The sequence below is a fragment of the Lontra canadensis genome, unplaced genomic scaffold, assembly GCF_010015895.1.
Source record: "Lontra canadensis isolate GAN:19392208 unplaced genomic scaffold, GSC_riverotter_1.0 scaffold1, whole genome shotgun sequence".
Lineage (NCBI taxonomy): Eukaryota > Metazoa > Chordata > Mammalia > Carnivora > Mustelidae > Lontra > Lontra canadensis.
Window position 1 is genome coordinate 89,754,298 of NW_022630995.1, and position 15,912 is coordinate 89,770,209.

The 15,912-nt window shown below is 38.5% G+C and overlaps 1 protein-coding gene across 4 annotated transcripts in view; it reads right to left on the reverse strand.

Annotated features, from left to right (window-relative positions):
* Window positions 1-15,912, reverse strand: part of NDST3 (N-deacetylase and N-sulfotransferase 3) — a 182,007-nt gene that overhangs the window by 159,816 nt on the left and 6,279 nt on the right. For all 4 annotated transcript variants that reach the window (XM_032858859.1, XM_032858829.1, XM_032858839.1 and 1 more), the window contains exon 2: window positions 7,803-8,972. In XM_032858859.1, the coding sequence (XP_032714750.1) occupies window positions 7,803-8,783 (981 nt within the window). In that variant the 5' untranslated portion in view covers window positions 8,784-8,972. The remainder of the gene's footprint in view (window positions 1-7,802; window positions 8,973-15,912) is intronic.

Genomic DNA, 15,912 nt, shown 5'->3' on the forward strand with positions numbered 1-15,912 from the left:
CTCCCCATGGGGGTTGAGCAGGAAGCCCGATATGGGGCTCTATACTAGGATCCTGAGATCATGACCTGAGCTGAAGGCAGACGCTTAGCTGACTAAGCCACCCAGGCACCCCTGAGACCAGTGGATTCTGACATATTCCACTCCTACAAGCATTAAGGTGACTTCTAGGGATCCCTAATATTCCTAATGTGGGCTACATTGGTTATAGATGAGGGAACTGTTAACTAAGTGTTGTAAACTCAACAAAACTATCTTTCAAAGATGAGGCTGAATAAAGGCATTTACATTCCATAAAAAAAAAAAAAAACCAAACCTGGGGGAGTTTACCATGAAGAGACTCTTTGTGTGTGTGGGGGGAAGCCTGCATCTGTGCATTTGCCAGTTTCTGCGGTGTAAATGCTACCTCCACGCCGAATTTCAAATTGCTGCTATGTCCTGAGGGAAGAGACGGACCCAACTGTCCCGCTGAGCCTGTGTGAGCTGATTTGAGCACAGCCCTGAGGATCCCAAGTGCTAGGGAGAAAAACGAGCAGGAAAAGATGGGGAGATTTAGCAATTGCAATCTAAAAGAGAATGAGCAGAGGAATCTTCACCCAGAAGGTACAATTTGAGTAAGGAACGGAAGGAAGTGAGAAAGAGAGCCACGCACCCAATTTTGGAGAAAACCGTTTTAGGCAGAAAGAACCACAAGTACAAAACCCTGAAGCAGGAGCTGGGAACCACAAGGAAGCCAGAGAGGCTACTGCAGAGTGAGAAGTTCAGGTGGTTAAAGGCATGGTATACAAGACTGCAAGAATTTAGGCTTAGCGCGAGATTGGAAGTCACTGGAGTGTTCTGAGCTGAGGAAGGACAGGATCTAAATTATATGTTAGTGGCCTCAGTCTGGCTTCTCTGTTGAAAAGGAGTAAGCCAGGATAATAAAGCTTTGATGGTAGTAAAAATAATGTCTAAGATCTGGGATTCAACAACAATAACAACAACAACGAGTTAACATCCAAAACAAGAACAGCTCATCAGCCAAAGGAGAGTGGGCATGACTGGGAGATAAAGTAACTGCATACTTTTTGACTGAGGTGTGAAGACATTGATTATTAACACTTGTTTAACACATATGTTTAAATTTCTGGAGAAACTCCTAGAAGAAAAGAAATAAAATATATACATTTCAAACCAGGAATGGGTAGAAAAAAGAAGGAAACTGACAATAAAGGCTGACAATAAAAAAATAGAGCAAAAAAGAAGAAACTGAACAAATGGGACAAATATAAGGCACAAAATAAGATAGCTGAAATCAATCCATACACACTGATAATCACGTCAACTGTTTGTAGATTGATCTTGTTAACTAAAAGACAAATATTAGCAAAGTAGATAAAAAGAAAATTAACTGACAAGTTATTTTTTTAAACTAATTTATAATGTCAAGACATGCAGAGAAGACAGAACAAATATAAAAATGAGGTAATGTGCAATTTTAAAATAGTAACCCTCCAGAAGCTGGTTAGCTATGTTAGCATAAGGTAATGATAAAATTTTCAATTAATATATAAATATATATGTAAATATAAATGTGTATTTATGTATATGCATCCTTAACATAGCTTTAAAATATAGAAGGTGATAATTGATGGAAAAGCAAGGAAATATTTACAACCCACTAACAGAGTTAAAGAATTAAACACACCTCTTTAGAAAACATCAATTAGTACACCCTGTTCTTCCCCTTGCCTCCACAAAAAGATAAAAACAGTAAGAACATCGAAAATTTGAACAACATAGTTAACAAAATTGTGCTAAGTGGAGAATATTTGTTTTTATCAAGTACACAAGCAATAGTATATCCAGTCATAAAGTAATCCTAGCAAATTTAAAGTATCCGTTTCAAGCAGATACATGCTTCCAGAGCAAACTGCAGTTAAAATGAATATCAGCAAATAAAGACGAGAAACAGCAGAGAAAATGGAAAGGAATTAGAGAACTATGAGGGAGAGAGAGAGGGAGTGTGTGTGTGTGTGTGTGTGTGTGTGTGTGTGTGTGTGTGTGTATAGGGGGAAAAGAATTGGTGCTGTGTAGGTTTTGACATCCATTCGGGGCACTATTAATAGTGAACTATCTGGAGAAATTTTTGTTTCCTTTCTATTTTTACTTATGACAGAATAATTGATTGCAGTTGCCTTCCCTACCCCCCCCCCCACAGACATTTGGCATGTTAAGTTCTTTTTCAATGGTTTTATGAAGCCTCTGGCTTTACTTTAGCTGGGGTAGTGGATATTCTGATGAGAGAGTGAAGTCAGGCAGATCACCTTTACACTCCAATTACGGTCTCCAAGGGTCGGCCCCTAGTGAGACTGAGAAATCAGCCAAGTCTGTCTTCTGAGCCTGATGCCACTTATTTCTCAGACCTTTATGGCTTTTCCTACTTCTATTTTCAGTTCTTTCTTTTCCCTAGGTACTCTGGGATCTTTAGTTAGTGAGGAAAATAATGATAAAGTCTCTGATGACATTGTATCAAGATTTAAGAACTGCCCTCTCCTAAGGCCACTTTTAAAATATAGTTATCTTTAGGGGACAATCTACAACAGCCAAATTAAGCAACAGTGACGGGTCAGAAACTAGTGGGAAAGACTGGGGATGGTGTGGAGATGGAAGGCCTTGCTGAGTTGCTAACCTCCAGTCACACTGTGGGCACCTCTAGTGTGCTAATAATGTATGGCTGCACTGGTTCCTCATTTTCTCATGGATGTTAGGAAGTTTGCAAGAAGACAATGTGTGCCAATCTTAGGAGGAGGAGGAGGGAGAAACACGGGAGGAAGAGAGTGATATATAGCTCTTTTATTTGTTGACAGTATAACCACACATAGTTCCATAAAACTTTGAAAGACTCCCTTCCCTCTTCCACTTCCCAGCTGTCTTAGGGGTGAAATGTTATAGGGAACAGTCTAAGTCTACAGATATAATGGATCTTGGGCCTAGAGTGAATTCATTCTTCTAAGGGAGAATGTGAATTGTTAGTACTCATTTGGTCCTGCTGTGCTTTTACTGATAGCTTTAAAATACTGTAATGGCAGAAACATCTATTCATAAACCACTTTCCCTCTCCAAAACCCTCTCTGTGCACTTAGTCTCAGGAAGTCTGAGGACAGGTCCTAGAAAACTAGGAACTTGAAAATCACAAAACTAGTCCACTGTGAATTTGAGACAAGTCTTGTCCACACAGTTCAATAAAACACACTCACACCCCTTTTTCTGACTTCAATAGGACTGAAATGAGCATCGACACTTTTGGAGAACATATTAATTGTCTGAACTATATGTTCTTTGGTTCTCTAAGGGCTATGGCTGATAGTTTATAAATTCTCCAACTAAAAAGGACACCTTAGGTCTGTATTTTTTTCTTCCTCATGAAGGGTCATATATTTTGTGCCATGTCAGCTTCTTTCGCTCTTTAAAAAGTGCTCGTGTTATTCAATAGCTATTTGCATTGCTAATTCTAATTTTCTAGTTAAGTAAGAAAACACTTTTTTTTGTTCCACATAAAGAAAAAAATAACACTTTTGCAGTGATTAGTATAATAATTAAAATTTATGTGCTACACACCATCCTAGTTTTGCAAGAATCATTGTATGTTGCCTTCAACTGTCTCACAATCTTTTCAATTTTCCTAATACTTTAAATAGGGAAAATACAATATTCTTCATAAGGGATAATAAATAAAAGAACTTGATTAAAAATATTTCTATTAAGGGGCACCTGGGTGGCTCAGTGTGTTAAGACTCTGCTTTCAGCTTAGGTCATAATCTCAGGGTCCTGGGATGGAGCCCTGCATCAGGCTCTCTGCTCAGCAGGGAGCCTGCTTTCCTCTCTCTCTGTGCCTCCCTCTCTGCCTACTTGTGATCTCTGTCTGTCAAGTAAATAAATAAAATCCTTAAAAAATATTTCTATTAATTAGGTACTTTTAATTACCACATGCACAACCTTTTCTTGGATCACACATGCTCTTTAATCCCCCTTCCAAGGAAAAAAGATAAGGTAAGTTTTCTAACTAGGTTAATTAACCCTGGTTAGTAGGAAGACTTATTGCTCCAGTTTGCCTGGGACTCTGAGTTTTAGCACTGAATGCTTGCAGTCCAGGGAAACTAAGGTGGTTGGTCACCCTAACTCCTGTTCGTCCTCCAGCTATTTTCTCTTCTATCCTTCACATCAAAATTTCTCCACTGAATATCCTACACTCTTCTTCTCCATGTCTTAACTCTCTCATTTACTCCTGAACTTATTGCAACTGTGCCTCTGCCTCGAGGCATGCCTCTGGCTCCGTTCTCCTGCAATTTGCAAGCGGCTCCAATGACCTTCATCTTTCAGGAAAGGAGACTTGTAGTTCTTACCTCAGTGGCCCCTGCTGCTGGATTTTATACTGCAGTTCATGCCCTCCCTGACATTCTTTATTCCCAAGGCATATACAGTAGTCCCCCTTATTCATAGGAGAAATGTTTCAAAGCCAACAGTGGATGCCTGAGCTTGCAGATCATACCAAACCCTACATATGTTTTTTCGTATACATACATCCTTATGGTAAAATTTAACTGATAAATTGGGCACAGGAAAAGGTTAACAACATTAATAAAATATAATAATTATAATGATATACTGTAATAAAAGTTATATGCATGTGGTCTCACTCTCCAGCATCATATTGTACTGTACTCACCCTTGTGATGACATGAGATGACAAAATGCTTAATGAGGAGATGAAGTGAGGTGAATGACGGAGGCATTGTGACAGAGTGTTAGGCTATTATTGACCTCGTGACCATTTGTCAGGAGGATCATCTGCTTCCTGACCATGGCTGACTGCTAGTATCTGAAACTATGGAAAACAAAACCACAGATAAGGGGGCACTACTGTATAAGAGCACAGCTTCTTAGTCCCTGACACTGTTCTCTTTGACTCTTAGTAATGAGATCATCTCTCTCCAGTTGTCTTCTGAAAGATGATTTTCCTCAAGGTTCTATACTATACTCCGTCTTTCCCCCTTATCTTCTAGAAGCCCTTTCCCTGGCTGATCTCACATACTTTCATGCTTTGAGCCATTCCCTCATTGAATAGTAACTTTAGAACCTATGCTTGCCATCCAGACTTTTCTTGAGAGCCAACTACCTATTAAAACATCTGTACCTGTATGTCTCAGATGCACTTCAATAATTTAACATTTTTAATATGGCCTCTAATTACCTTCACTATGATCTTCCTGTTCTCTGGTTTTTTTCTTTGTTTGTTTTGTTTTTGAAGATTTATTTATTTATTTGAGAGAGAGCACAAGTGGAAGGGGCAGAGGGAGAAGGAGAGAGATTCTCAAGCCAACTCCACACTGAGCAGGGGCGCCTGACATGGGGCTCAAACTGAGACGTCACCAAGAGTTGTATATTTAACCAGCTGGGCCACCCAAGCGACCCTCTCTCCTCTTTCTTTGTTTTTGGAATAATCAACCATTGTTTACATAGCCAAACATCTTAATGTTATCCTTGAGTGTTTTCTCCTTCATCTTCACTGACCCAGTAAGTTGTTCGATTTTACCTCCTAAAGAGTTCTTAAACTGGTCCTTCCTTCTCCATTCTTTATCATTTCCTAGTTTCAAGAAATTTCCTTTTGTCTGAAATATCACTGCTGTAGCCTCCCAAATCATCTTACTGCTCTAGCCTTGCCTTCAAAATCTGTCCTGCTTAATGGGGCTTAAAAGTTTCAGATATAAGTACATACTACAGTGTTTCCCAAGGCAGTACTTAGGTAAAAGGAAGGAAAGAGAGAGAGAGAGAGAGAGAGGGAGGAAGGGAGAGAAAGAGAGAGAGAAACGAAGGAAGGAAGGAAGGAAGGAGGGGAGGAAGGGAAGTAGGAGGTGAGGGGGAAAGAAGAGTGAAAGAAAATGTTTACACTCTGAGGGTAACTGCATACAGTAAATTAGTGTTTTGAGACACAATTACAGATATAATGTAGAAGTAGTTTAAAAGCCCAAATAATTAAAAATATACTTTCTTTTAAGCCTTTGGATTGGTTAGAAAATATATTCCCATCTAAATGAGCAATTCATTAAATTTTTTATACATGTTTAATTCCTATTAAATGTACTCAATTGTAATGTGGTTTTTTAAAATATTTAATTTGTTTATTTGACAGACAGAGATCACAAGTAGGCAGAGAGGCAGGCAGAGACAGAGAGGAAGGGAAGCAGGCTCGATCCCAGAACCCTGGGATCATGACCTGAGCTGAAGGGAGGCTTTAACCCACTGAGCCACCCAGGTGCCCCTGTAATGTGTTTTTTTATACCCCTTAAAAATGGTTTAATCTTAAGAGCACTGGAGACATTTTATATTTTGTATAATTTTAGAGGATATAGTAGGGTTTACATATAAAACTTAGGCTTATCTAGCACATTTTTAAATGGCATCACAACATATTTTCTCAGTTTTAAAGAATTATAGTTCAGAAATCAAACCTTAAAAACATGTTTTATCATAATATTTTGAAATGAAAAAATTGGAAGAGAAATATATACTTTTTGTAATTTTCAAGTACATAATGTTTAAGCTACCAACTTGATTTTAATTTAGCTACAATTTTCAAGTATATTTCATAAGACTTAATGAAAACTTAAGCACAACTTCTATGTTAATTTTTACTGAGTTAAAAAGAAGAGTCTAAAATACTGTCAAAAAATTTTTTTTCTTCCAGTTTTCACAGTCTCTTATGGTAACATTTAATGGTCCTTCTGGTATTCTTAGCTCATTGACTAGTGTGATTAACATTACTATTATTTGCCAGATGCTTAGTCTTTATAGAAAAGAATGCAATTTTCAAGATTTTTTCCATCTGATTTATTCCTTTGTATTTTACCAAAAGGTTAAAGCTGTACAGAATAAAAAATATGTATCAAAATCTCTCCTTTCATTTTTATGAGAAATCAATCTGTAATATAAGAAAGATAGAATCCTATAGTATTCTGAATGGAAAAGTAAGATAAATGTAGATCATTTTAATTTCTAATTTCATTAATATTAAACAACCAGTTGTTTATGTAATACAATTCATTCACAACAACCAACTATCTTCAAATAATTGTTGTTTACTTAAGGGCAACAGTTTTATACAGTGAGAAATCTAATACCATTTAATGCAGCATGATGGGCTTCATATATGTATCAGAAGTGTTCAATGAATTTTGAAACTTAATTTAAATCCTTATGTTTGTGTGTGAATAAGTATGCTTGTATATTCATAACTTTCCATATTTAGCAGTGCTGATTTTAAGAGTTTCAAAAAAATATAAGAGAAAATGAGCTGCACATTTGACTTCCAAAAATATCTGAACTTGATACTTATGAGATCTTTAATTCTTGAAAATTTGTGGGAGTATTTATTTTCATTAAAACAAATTTACTTTGATTTCATATTTAAATGAACTGAAGTCTTAGATTAGTAGTAGTTTTCTAAGGTAGATAGTTTCTGGAAAGTTAATTAAACAAGATGATTTCTACTCTGTGGCTGTACATACACATAGAAAAGCATTTCAGGATCCTGCCACACTCAAGTCTTTAGCACAGTCTTCATTTTTCTTGATTCAGAGAGATATAGCCCTATATCTCAAATATGGCTGTGGGAAGCCACCTCATCCCAGTTTGCCCAAGACTTTCTGATAAAATGAATATCTCATGTCCTAGGAAATCCCTTAGCCCCAGAAAAACTGGGACCATTGGTAAACCTACTGAAAGATGAGCTAAACTTTGAAACTTTGAGTTAAAAAGGGTCTTACCTTAACATCATTGATGTTCATTCTTGTTCCCTCCTTTCCCACAAAAATATCATCAATATCCACAAGAATGTACCTGTCCAAGGACAGTGTCAGCCTCTTTCCTGACAAGAAGGAAACAGCGTCTATGAAGATGAGCTTATGCAACCAAAAGTTCAAGTTGTTGCCAAAAAAAACTCTTTGAATTCCATCATGAAGCCCCAAGTCATGTATGACAGTGGCGTAAAAAGCACCTTTAGAGATGGGAGGAGAAAGGTTCTCTGGGGTCTTTACTTTGGCAAATATTACTGGTTGGTAGGCTGAGTGATTAATCTGGAAAACTGTCCAGTCTGTTCCAGGTAAAGAACCTTTTTCCAGCTTGGAAGATTTGGTCACATGAAGCAATGGAGAATGAAGGTTAATACAACAATCTTTTACTGCAAGGTTTCCATATATGGAGAAAGGGAAACCTTTCAACTGAAAGCTCTGTAGACTCTTCTCGCTAGTTTTGTGGAATCCAATGATACCCACACCATATTCCACACAGTATTTATCTAAAAGGCTTCGGTTCCAAGAGTCCATATTTATATACTTTAATATATTCTCATAAATAATGAGAACATATTTGCCTTTAGTTTTTTCTGTAAGTGCTGGGAGATCCCCCTTTCCAGGAGCAATTTCAGTATGATACTGAAATCTACTGGATTCTAGAATCATAATTATGTCTTGACCAAGTGAGGAGTATTGGCTCTCCACAAACACCAGGACTGTGGGGTCTGTCCTTGAGGTATCAGAAAGCTTCATTGTCTTGACTTCCATAAGCCTGTATGGTAAGTGCTGGAAATCCCCACAGTCCACTTCGGACATCATCTCAGAGGGTTCATTTTCCTGTTTGTAGCCACTGTACAGGTAGTATGCAGATATAATAATGCTCACCATACAAAATGTGGCAAGCAGAATAACCGTCCTTTGAAAGTGTCTGTGAAGCTTCATGATAAAACTCATGTTGCATATACTTCCCTCAAACTGTTCCCAACAGAAGCACCATAAAAAAAAAAAAAAAAAAAGAAGAAGAAGAAGAAAAAGAAGGAAAGAAAATATAGTATTCGGCTACTTTTCCAGTCTCAGTCGATAGTTTATGTCACCATTGCAGCGCATTTGTGTCACTTGATCAGGACTCACAGAAAATATAGCCTGGAAAGTAGAATAAAATAGAAAAGAATATCAAACATTCATTCTGTGGCATTAAAATGAACCAGTTTTTTTCCTGCCTATTGGCACGAGTGGCAACTTGTTAGGCAGATGAATGTGTGTACATTCTGTAAGAAAGCCTCTTTTTCCTCCTGCCAGGTCTGGATGAGGACATGGGAGGGAAAGAAATGGGAAAAGGGCTCCATATAACAGAGGCTGTCTATCCTTCATATAGAAAATACACTGGACTAACCAGAAATTTCCTTTTATTGACTGAGCTTTGCATCAAATTTTGTAGATAAAACATACCTAAGACCACAGAGAGGTCACCTGAGCCGTGCACAGCCCTATTATGTAATGCATACATGATGCACATGTACTGAACATTCATAAAAGTGTCATGTTTCATTTGGTGTGGTAGTTAAGACCCTAGTTTCTGCTGTTTGGAAAAGAGCACAGTAATTACATGAAAAAAGTAGTATAAAAAGTAGTATAAAAAAGTTTTTTAAGAACAATGAAAATAACTAAAACTTCATGAAACATCTTGTCGTGCTATAATTTTAAAGCCCTTTCAAGACTTACTAATCTTAGAAAAATTTAGTAATTTTTGAAAAACAATAAAAAAGAAACCCAAGTGCTTCTTAGAGCAGAAGTTTATTAGAATCTTATGGTGCTGCCACTTTTTGAGGAAATATGCACCATAAAAGAATTAAGGAATGTCTTCTTATTGTCCAGAAGGCAGGCTGAAAGGGTTCACTGAACCTCTACCTCTCATTAATTGTGTCACTTTGGCCCCAGTATCTTTTAAGTAAAATAGTAAGGTTAGAGTAAATGATCAGCAAGAACATTCTGGCTCTAAAATTCTGTGATATTCACCTATGAAATAAGCAATGAACAATATTTGGAATAATATATGTTTATCTTTATGAATAATACATTCCGGCTTAGGGGTGCCTGGGTGGCTCAATCGTTAAGTGTCTGCCTTTGGCTCAGGTCATGATCCTGGGGTCCTGGGATCGAGCCCTACATTGGGCTCCCTGTTTGGCAGGAAGCCTGCTTCTCCCTCTCCCACTCCCCCTATTCGTATTCCCTCACTCACTGTGTCTCTGTCAAATAAATAAATAAAATCTTAAAAAAATTACATTCTGGTGTATAACTGCAGGATATTTACAGAATAGGATACTTATAGATAGGTTATTTATCCTGTAAATTATTCGTTCAAATATTTAGGGCATCTATATCATTCATTCAAATATTTATGGAGTAACTATCTTTTTATTTAAAATATAAATGGTCAACAGAGTGAATTTCCTTAAGGTTTCCAAAATTATAGAGACAGTGACTAGCATGACAATAATAAATGATTGTTGATTAGAGACAAATGCCTCTGATGGGATGAGAGAAGTGACTATGGCAAGTGGGGAAGCCTGAAATGATGTAAGATTTGGGTAAAGCCTTGAAGGTGAGGGTAATGTAAGTAGGCATGCAAGATGCAGGGGATTTATAGACGCAGGGGTGAGCACAATATTGGGCAAGGAACACTCTGACAAAGAATGGAAGACAAAGGTATGAAGTACCCCCCTCCAAATAAATTTTACAGAGTATGGGTACCTTAGATTATGGGGAGACTTGATAGCATACAAGTTCATGGTTGAGAATACTCATTGGGAGCCATTCTACTTTCCCACTTTGGGCAATAACATGGTAAGGATGAGATTTTTCAGGAAAATGAACTAACCAATAACATGGAGGATATTCTAGAGCACTGTTAGAAAGTAAAGGCTGGCAAACTGGTACAGCCTTGTTTCTCACAATCAAGTCATAAACTGTTAATGATCTTGGTCATAAGTCAGGGAGAATGTGGGAAGAGGCAAGCAAATAAAAATTACCAGGACAATACAGAATTTCCACTGTAATTGTAGTTATTTCGTTTTGGAAGGTAATTACAATTTAAAAGTTATGTACATGTTTATGAATAATATAATATTCTGGAGTATAATAGTGGGATATAAAATCTCATATCTTTCTATGCCTGTTTCAATTTTAGCTCTGAGGTGTTTTTGACTGGATACCAAATGTATTACTACATTTTGCATTTCAGATAGCAGAGTTTCAAAGTTTATTCTTGTTGTCAGAAGTGAATGGCATGTAACTCATACTAATCTTATCTGTGATGAGGCAAAGTGGTGAGGAGGACTTGTTCTCACTATTTAGGATGGATATTAGGGCCCTATTAAAGCTACCTTCTCCATTACCTGGTATAAAATACTGAAAGACCTCTCTTTTATATTAAACTCTTCAAGTTTCCTCCTGAAGCCAAGGGAATTCCCATGTATGTCTCTGAGGGTAGGATTTGGTCTAAGATAGTGAAATGGACACATTAAGATTCTCCAAGTCTTCTTCTTTTTTTTTTTTTTTTAAGATTTTATTTATTTATTTGACAGAGAGAGAGATGACAAGTAGGCAGAGAGGCAAGCAGAGGGAGGTGGGGGAAGCAGGCTCCCTGCTGAGCAGAAAACCTGATGTGGGGCTCGATCCCAGGACCCTGAGATCGTGACCCAAGCCGAAGGCAGAGGCTTTACCCCACTGAGCCACCCAGGCGCCCCCCTCTCCAAGTCTTCTTTAAGCCTTTTTTGACAGCACACTTCACTGTGACCAAATTTGGTCCCTGGTATAGACTCTCAAAAGTTACTGTTCCTACTGCAACCTCATCCACCCCAACTACTTCCCATTCTCTCTATGTCTGTTGGCTCTGAAATCACAGAATATAGTGAACTGTTGCTTTCCCTCCTGCGTGGGATGGTGCTCTGCAACTTCTCCTGAGCCCTTCGCTGGGGGGCGGGGATCACTAAGAAGACAGGAACATGTGGAAAAGGAAGCTCCTCTACACAGTTCGCCTGTGAAACCTTCTCAGATGGACCTGACCTTCCAAACGTGGTCAGACCAGCAGTGACACGTGCTGTTGTAGAAATGTTATCTTCTTTGTAATTCTTGACACTATTGTAATTAAAATTTTGTCAGTCTGTCAGTCTCTCTTATCCAACTATGAAACACTCTAAGAGGGTAGAGATAAGGCCTCTATCCTTGAGCCCCTAGGGCCAGTGACAGAATAAGCACCCAGGGGACTGTTCGTGGAATTGGTTGAATACAATGGTGTATTAACCTTCCAGGCTAATTTGGCAGTTCTACTTTATTCTGATTTCATAACTTATTTTTAAGGTTACACATCACTATTAATATGATTATAATTATCTATACATGTATAATTATCTATACATACAATTATCTATATATAATTATCTATGCATTAGCTGGATTTAAGTCTCTGTTTTATTTAATTCTAAGAAAATATAATCATACTATCCTAACATAGGATAAAGGAAGCCACTATGGTAGATATTGTATCTTCACCCGCCCAAACATACCTATCAGTTAATCACCCCGCCGTCGGTCATCAGGTATTTGTTGAACACCTAGTTTGGGCTTAGGTGCAGGGGACACCACAGAGATAATATTAGGAGTGATTCTGGTCTGTGGAAGCATGGTCTCTGCTGGGGGAAATGACTTGTGAAACAACAGTCAACACTATGTTGTACATAAGAGGTAGTGGTTAAGGCTGTACAGACTAGATTTGTTATAAGTTTCAAAACAAATATTATTGATTAATTAAAGATTAATGACATTTAGGAAAGCAGTTTCTGCAGACATGGTGCTTGAGGACATGACATGACAGGTAAGATTTGGATATGAGGGTGGGATGAACATGTTAGGCAAAAGCACCTGGCAAGGGTGGGGGGGTCCCTGGCTGGCTCAGTGGGTGGAGAGCATGTTACTTGATCTTGGGGTTATGAGTTCAAGCCCCACATAGGGTCAGGGGAGAGCTTACTTAAAATACCTGGCAAGGTTGAAGAAATGAAATGGTTACCATATGTTTATCTGAGAGTGAGACTAAATTAATATGATACTACGTGTTGGGTTGAAAATCGAAATAATATTTCATTCAAGGAGTCCTGCAGATTAATGTATGTCCTTGGAAGTGACTGTGAAGCACAAAAGTGTGGAGTTGGAAAAGGACAGCACTAGATGAATCTGAACAGAAGAGAGACAATAAAAATAATCACATTTACAGGTGATGAGTATAGCAGCGGCATCCAGAATGGGCAAACAGCAGTCACGTGAACAGAAAGAGTATATGCTACATTGTACAGAGTGAAGAAGCAGGTACAGTCAGGACAGTCCCACTGAAGGAGCCGCTGTGCTATCTAGGTGGGGGGTCCTGGGGGTCCAGACTAAGGTGGTTATCAGGGAGAATGAAAATGAAGAGAGACAGGAGAAAGACAAAAAGGAAATGATTACTGATAAATTATGCTTGGGGACTAGAAGAGTAAAAGTGCCAGTATTAGAAATATACAAACTTAGAGTGGAAATTGGCTTGAGCTAATCATGTTCACCTAAGGTGTAGACAGGTGACTATATGATGCTCAGGGAGATAGCAAGATCACAATGTTCTGTAAAATAGGTGGATGTTGACAGAGGAGATAAGGAAACATTTGAAATTAGTGGGTCATAGGTGAATCTGGAAATGCTGCACAAACTCAGTTCCTCAGGAAATACTTTTCTGACCAAGTTTACTTCCCCCCCTTTAGACCAGGTTCCCAGGTGATGTAATCTAATTATAATTACATTTTATTTCAGGCTTTTATCACAATTCTTACTAAATATTATTAGCAACATTATTTGTTTAATGTCTCTCTTTCTTGTTAGACTGTAATTTCCAAGGGTATAGGGTTTGTGTCATTCCCAGTAATCTTTCAAACAAGAAAAAGGATAATAGTATAGTGATTATTGTGTTTTTTAAAAAAGATTTTATTTATTTATTTTGAGTGAGAGAGAGAGAGAGAGAGTGAGCATGCACAAAGAGGGGGAATGACAGGCAGAGGGAGAAGGAGAAGCAGGCTTCCTACTGAGCCTGATGCAGGACTCCATCCCAGGAACCCAGGATCATGACCTGAGCTGAAGGCAGACGCCCAACCAACTGAGCCACCCAGGCATCCAGTGATTGCATTCTTGAAGTGCTCTCACAAAAATACACTGAAAATCATGAATTTTTATATGATCCGAAGAATTCTCTGAATGACTAAAGAACAGGCACACCAGCCTGCATGTCAATGAGTTTCCATGGACACGATCATCTTTACTACAAGCAGAGAGCTGACAGGTGTGCTTGCATTAGGAGACCTATGATGAGTAATATGCTGAATGACCAAGGAAGTGTAAATTAAATTAGAAAATCAATAAATCATTTAGGCAGGCATTTTGGGAGAGCTGGAGTAGATACAGGAAAATTGCAAGGTTGGACTGGTTATAAACATCCCCATGTCACCAGGATTTCCTATAAGGCAAGCCAAAGGAAATAATATTGTAGGGGAAGGTACAGTAACAACAACAGCAACACAGCTAAGTTAGTGAACACTTACTACATGCTGACATGGTGTTGGGCCTTTCAAAAGTTAAGTAATTGCCGAAAGCTAAGTAACACCTCATAGTGGCTGAACAGAAATTGGAACTCGACAGGCTGCAATGAAGATACCATATGCCCAAGAAAGCAACTGCAACCCTTTTCAGGCTAGGACTATGAAGGAAATGGGCAGTGGGTCGCTATTATCTTTAGATGCTGCAGTTTCTGCATATGAAAATGGAGATAGTTGTGGTACCTATTAGTAGGGTTTTTATGAGGAGTATGAGGTCAACTATAAAAAGCTCTTAGAAAGTGTCTGGCACATAGAATGAATATACTAAATGTTACCTGTGATGATGATGAGGAGGAGGATGGTGATGATGGTGATGACAATGATATAAATAACATGGGAAATGGGAAATATCCTGAAGATGGACAATAAAAATTCACTAAGGGCTTTAATGGGACAGCTTCAAGCATTCCAGTGTAAGCAGAGTTGTGGGAAGAACAGGAAGTCCCCCTTTGATGCAGGAAGCTAAAGTCTGAGCAGAGGAAGAGACTCAATCAGAGGCATAACACAGAATCACGTCCATCCTTGGGCTTCTTCTCATTCCTCCCCATTTCCCCAGATAAGCTCACAAACTCATTGGCTTTCCCTACCATCTATGCTCCAGTAAATGCCAAATTTTTTTTTTAAATTTTTTTTTAAAGATTTTCTTTATTTATTTGACAGAGAGAGAAATCACAACTAGGCAGAGAGGCAGGCAGAGAAAGAAGGGGAAGCAGGCTTGCCACTGAGCAGAGAGCCCGATGTGGGGCTCGATCCTAGGACCCTGGGATCATGACCTGAGCCGAAGGCAGAGGCTTTAACCCACTGAGCCACCCAGGCGCCCCAAATGCCAAATGTTTATTTGTAAGTCCAACCTCCTTCTTCTGAGCTCTAGGACTGCAAATTGAACCATCAACTTGATATAATAACAATAACTCACAGTAACTGTATTCTTCTTACTATATACCAGCCACTGTTCAGCTCCAAGAAATTCATGTCACAAGAAAACTCAACTTGTCTAAAATGGAATGTATGATTTACACTCTAAAACCATCTTCAGCTTCCCACGGACCATGTAGTGGCTTGACACCTTCTTTTCCTCTTACCTCTGCTTATCTAAATAAACCCAAGCCCTCTCATTTCTATTTCCCAAAACTCACCTCACCTCTCCAGTATACAGCTCTTTCCTAGGCAATGTCCCTCTCACTTGAACTACTGCACCACTAGCCTCCTCATGAACACTCTGGGCTCCCTTTATACTTTTCTTAGTCTAGCATCAGAGTGCAAATCAAATTGTTTCTTCCCAGTAGAAAATGTGTCCCAGTGGCTGCCTATTTCACTTACTGATTAAAATTCCTATATATGCCCTAGAAGACACTGTGAGGAACAATTCCTAGTCTTACATCTCAGGACTGATGCAATGGTGTGCTCCTCTC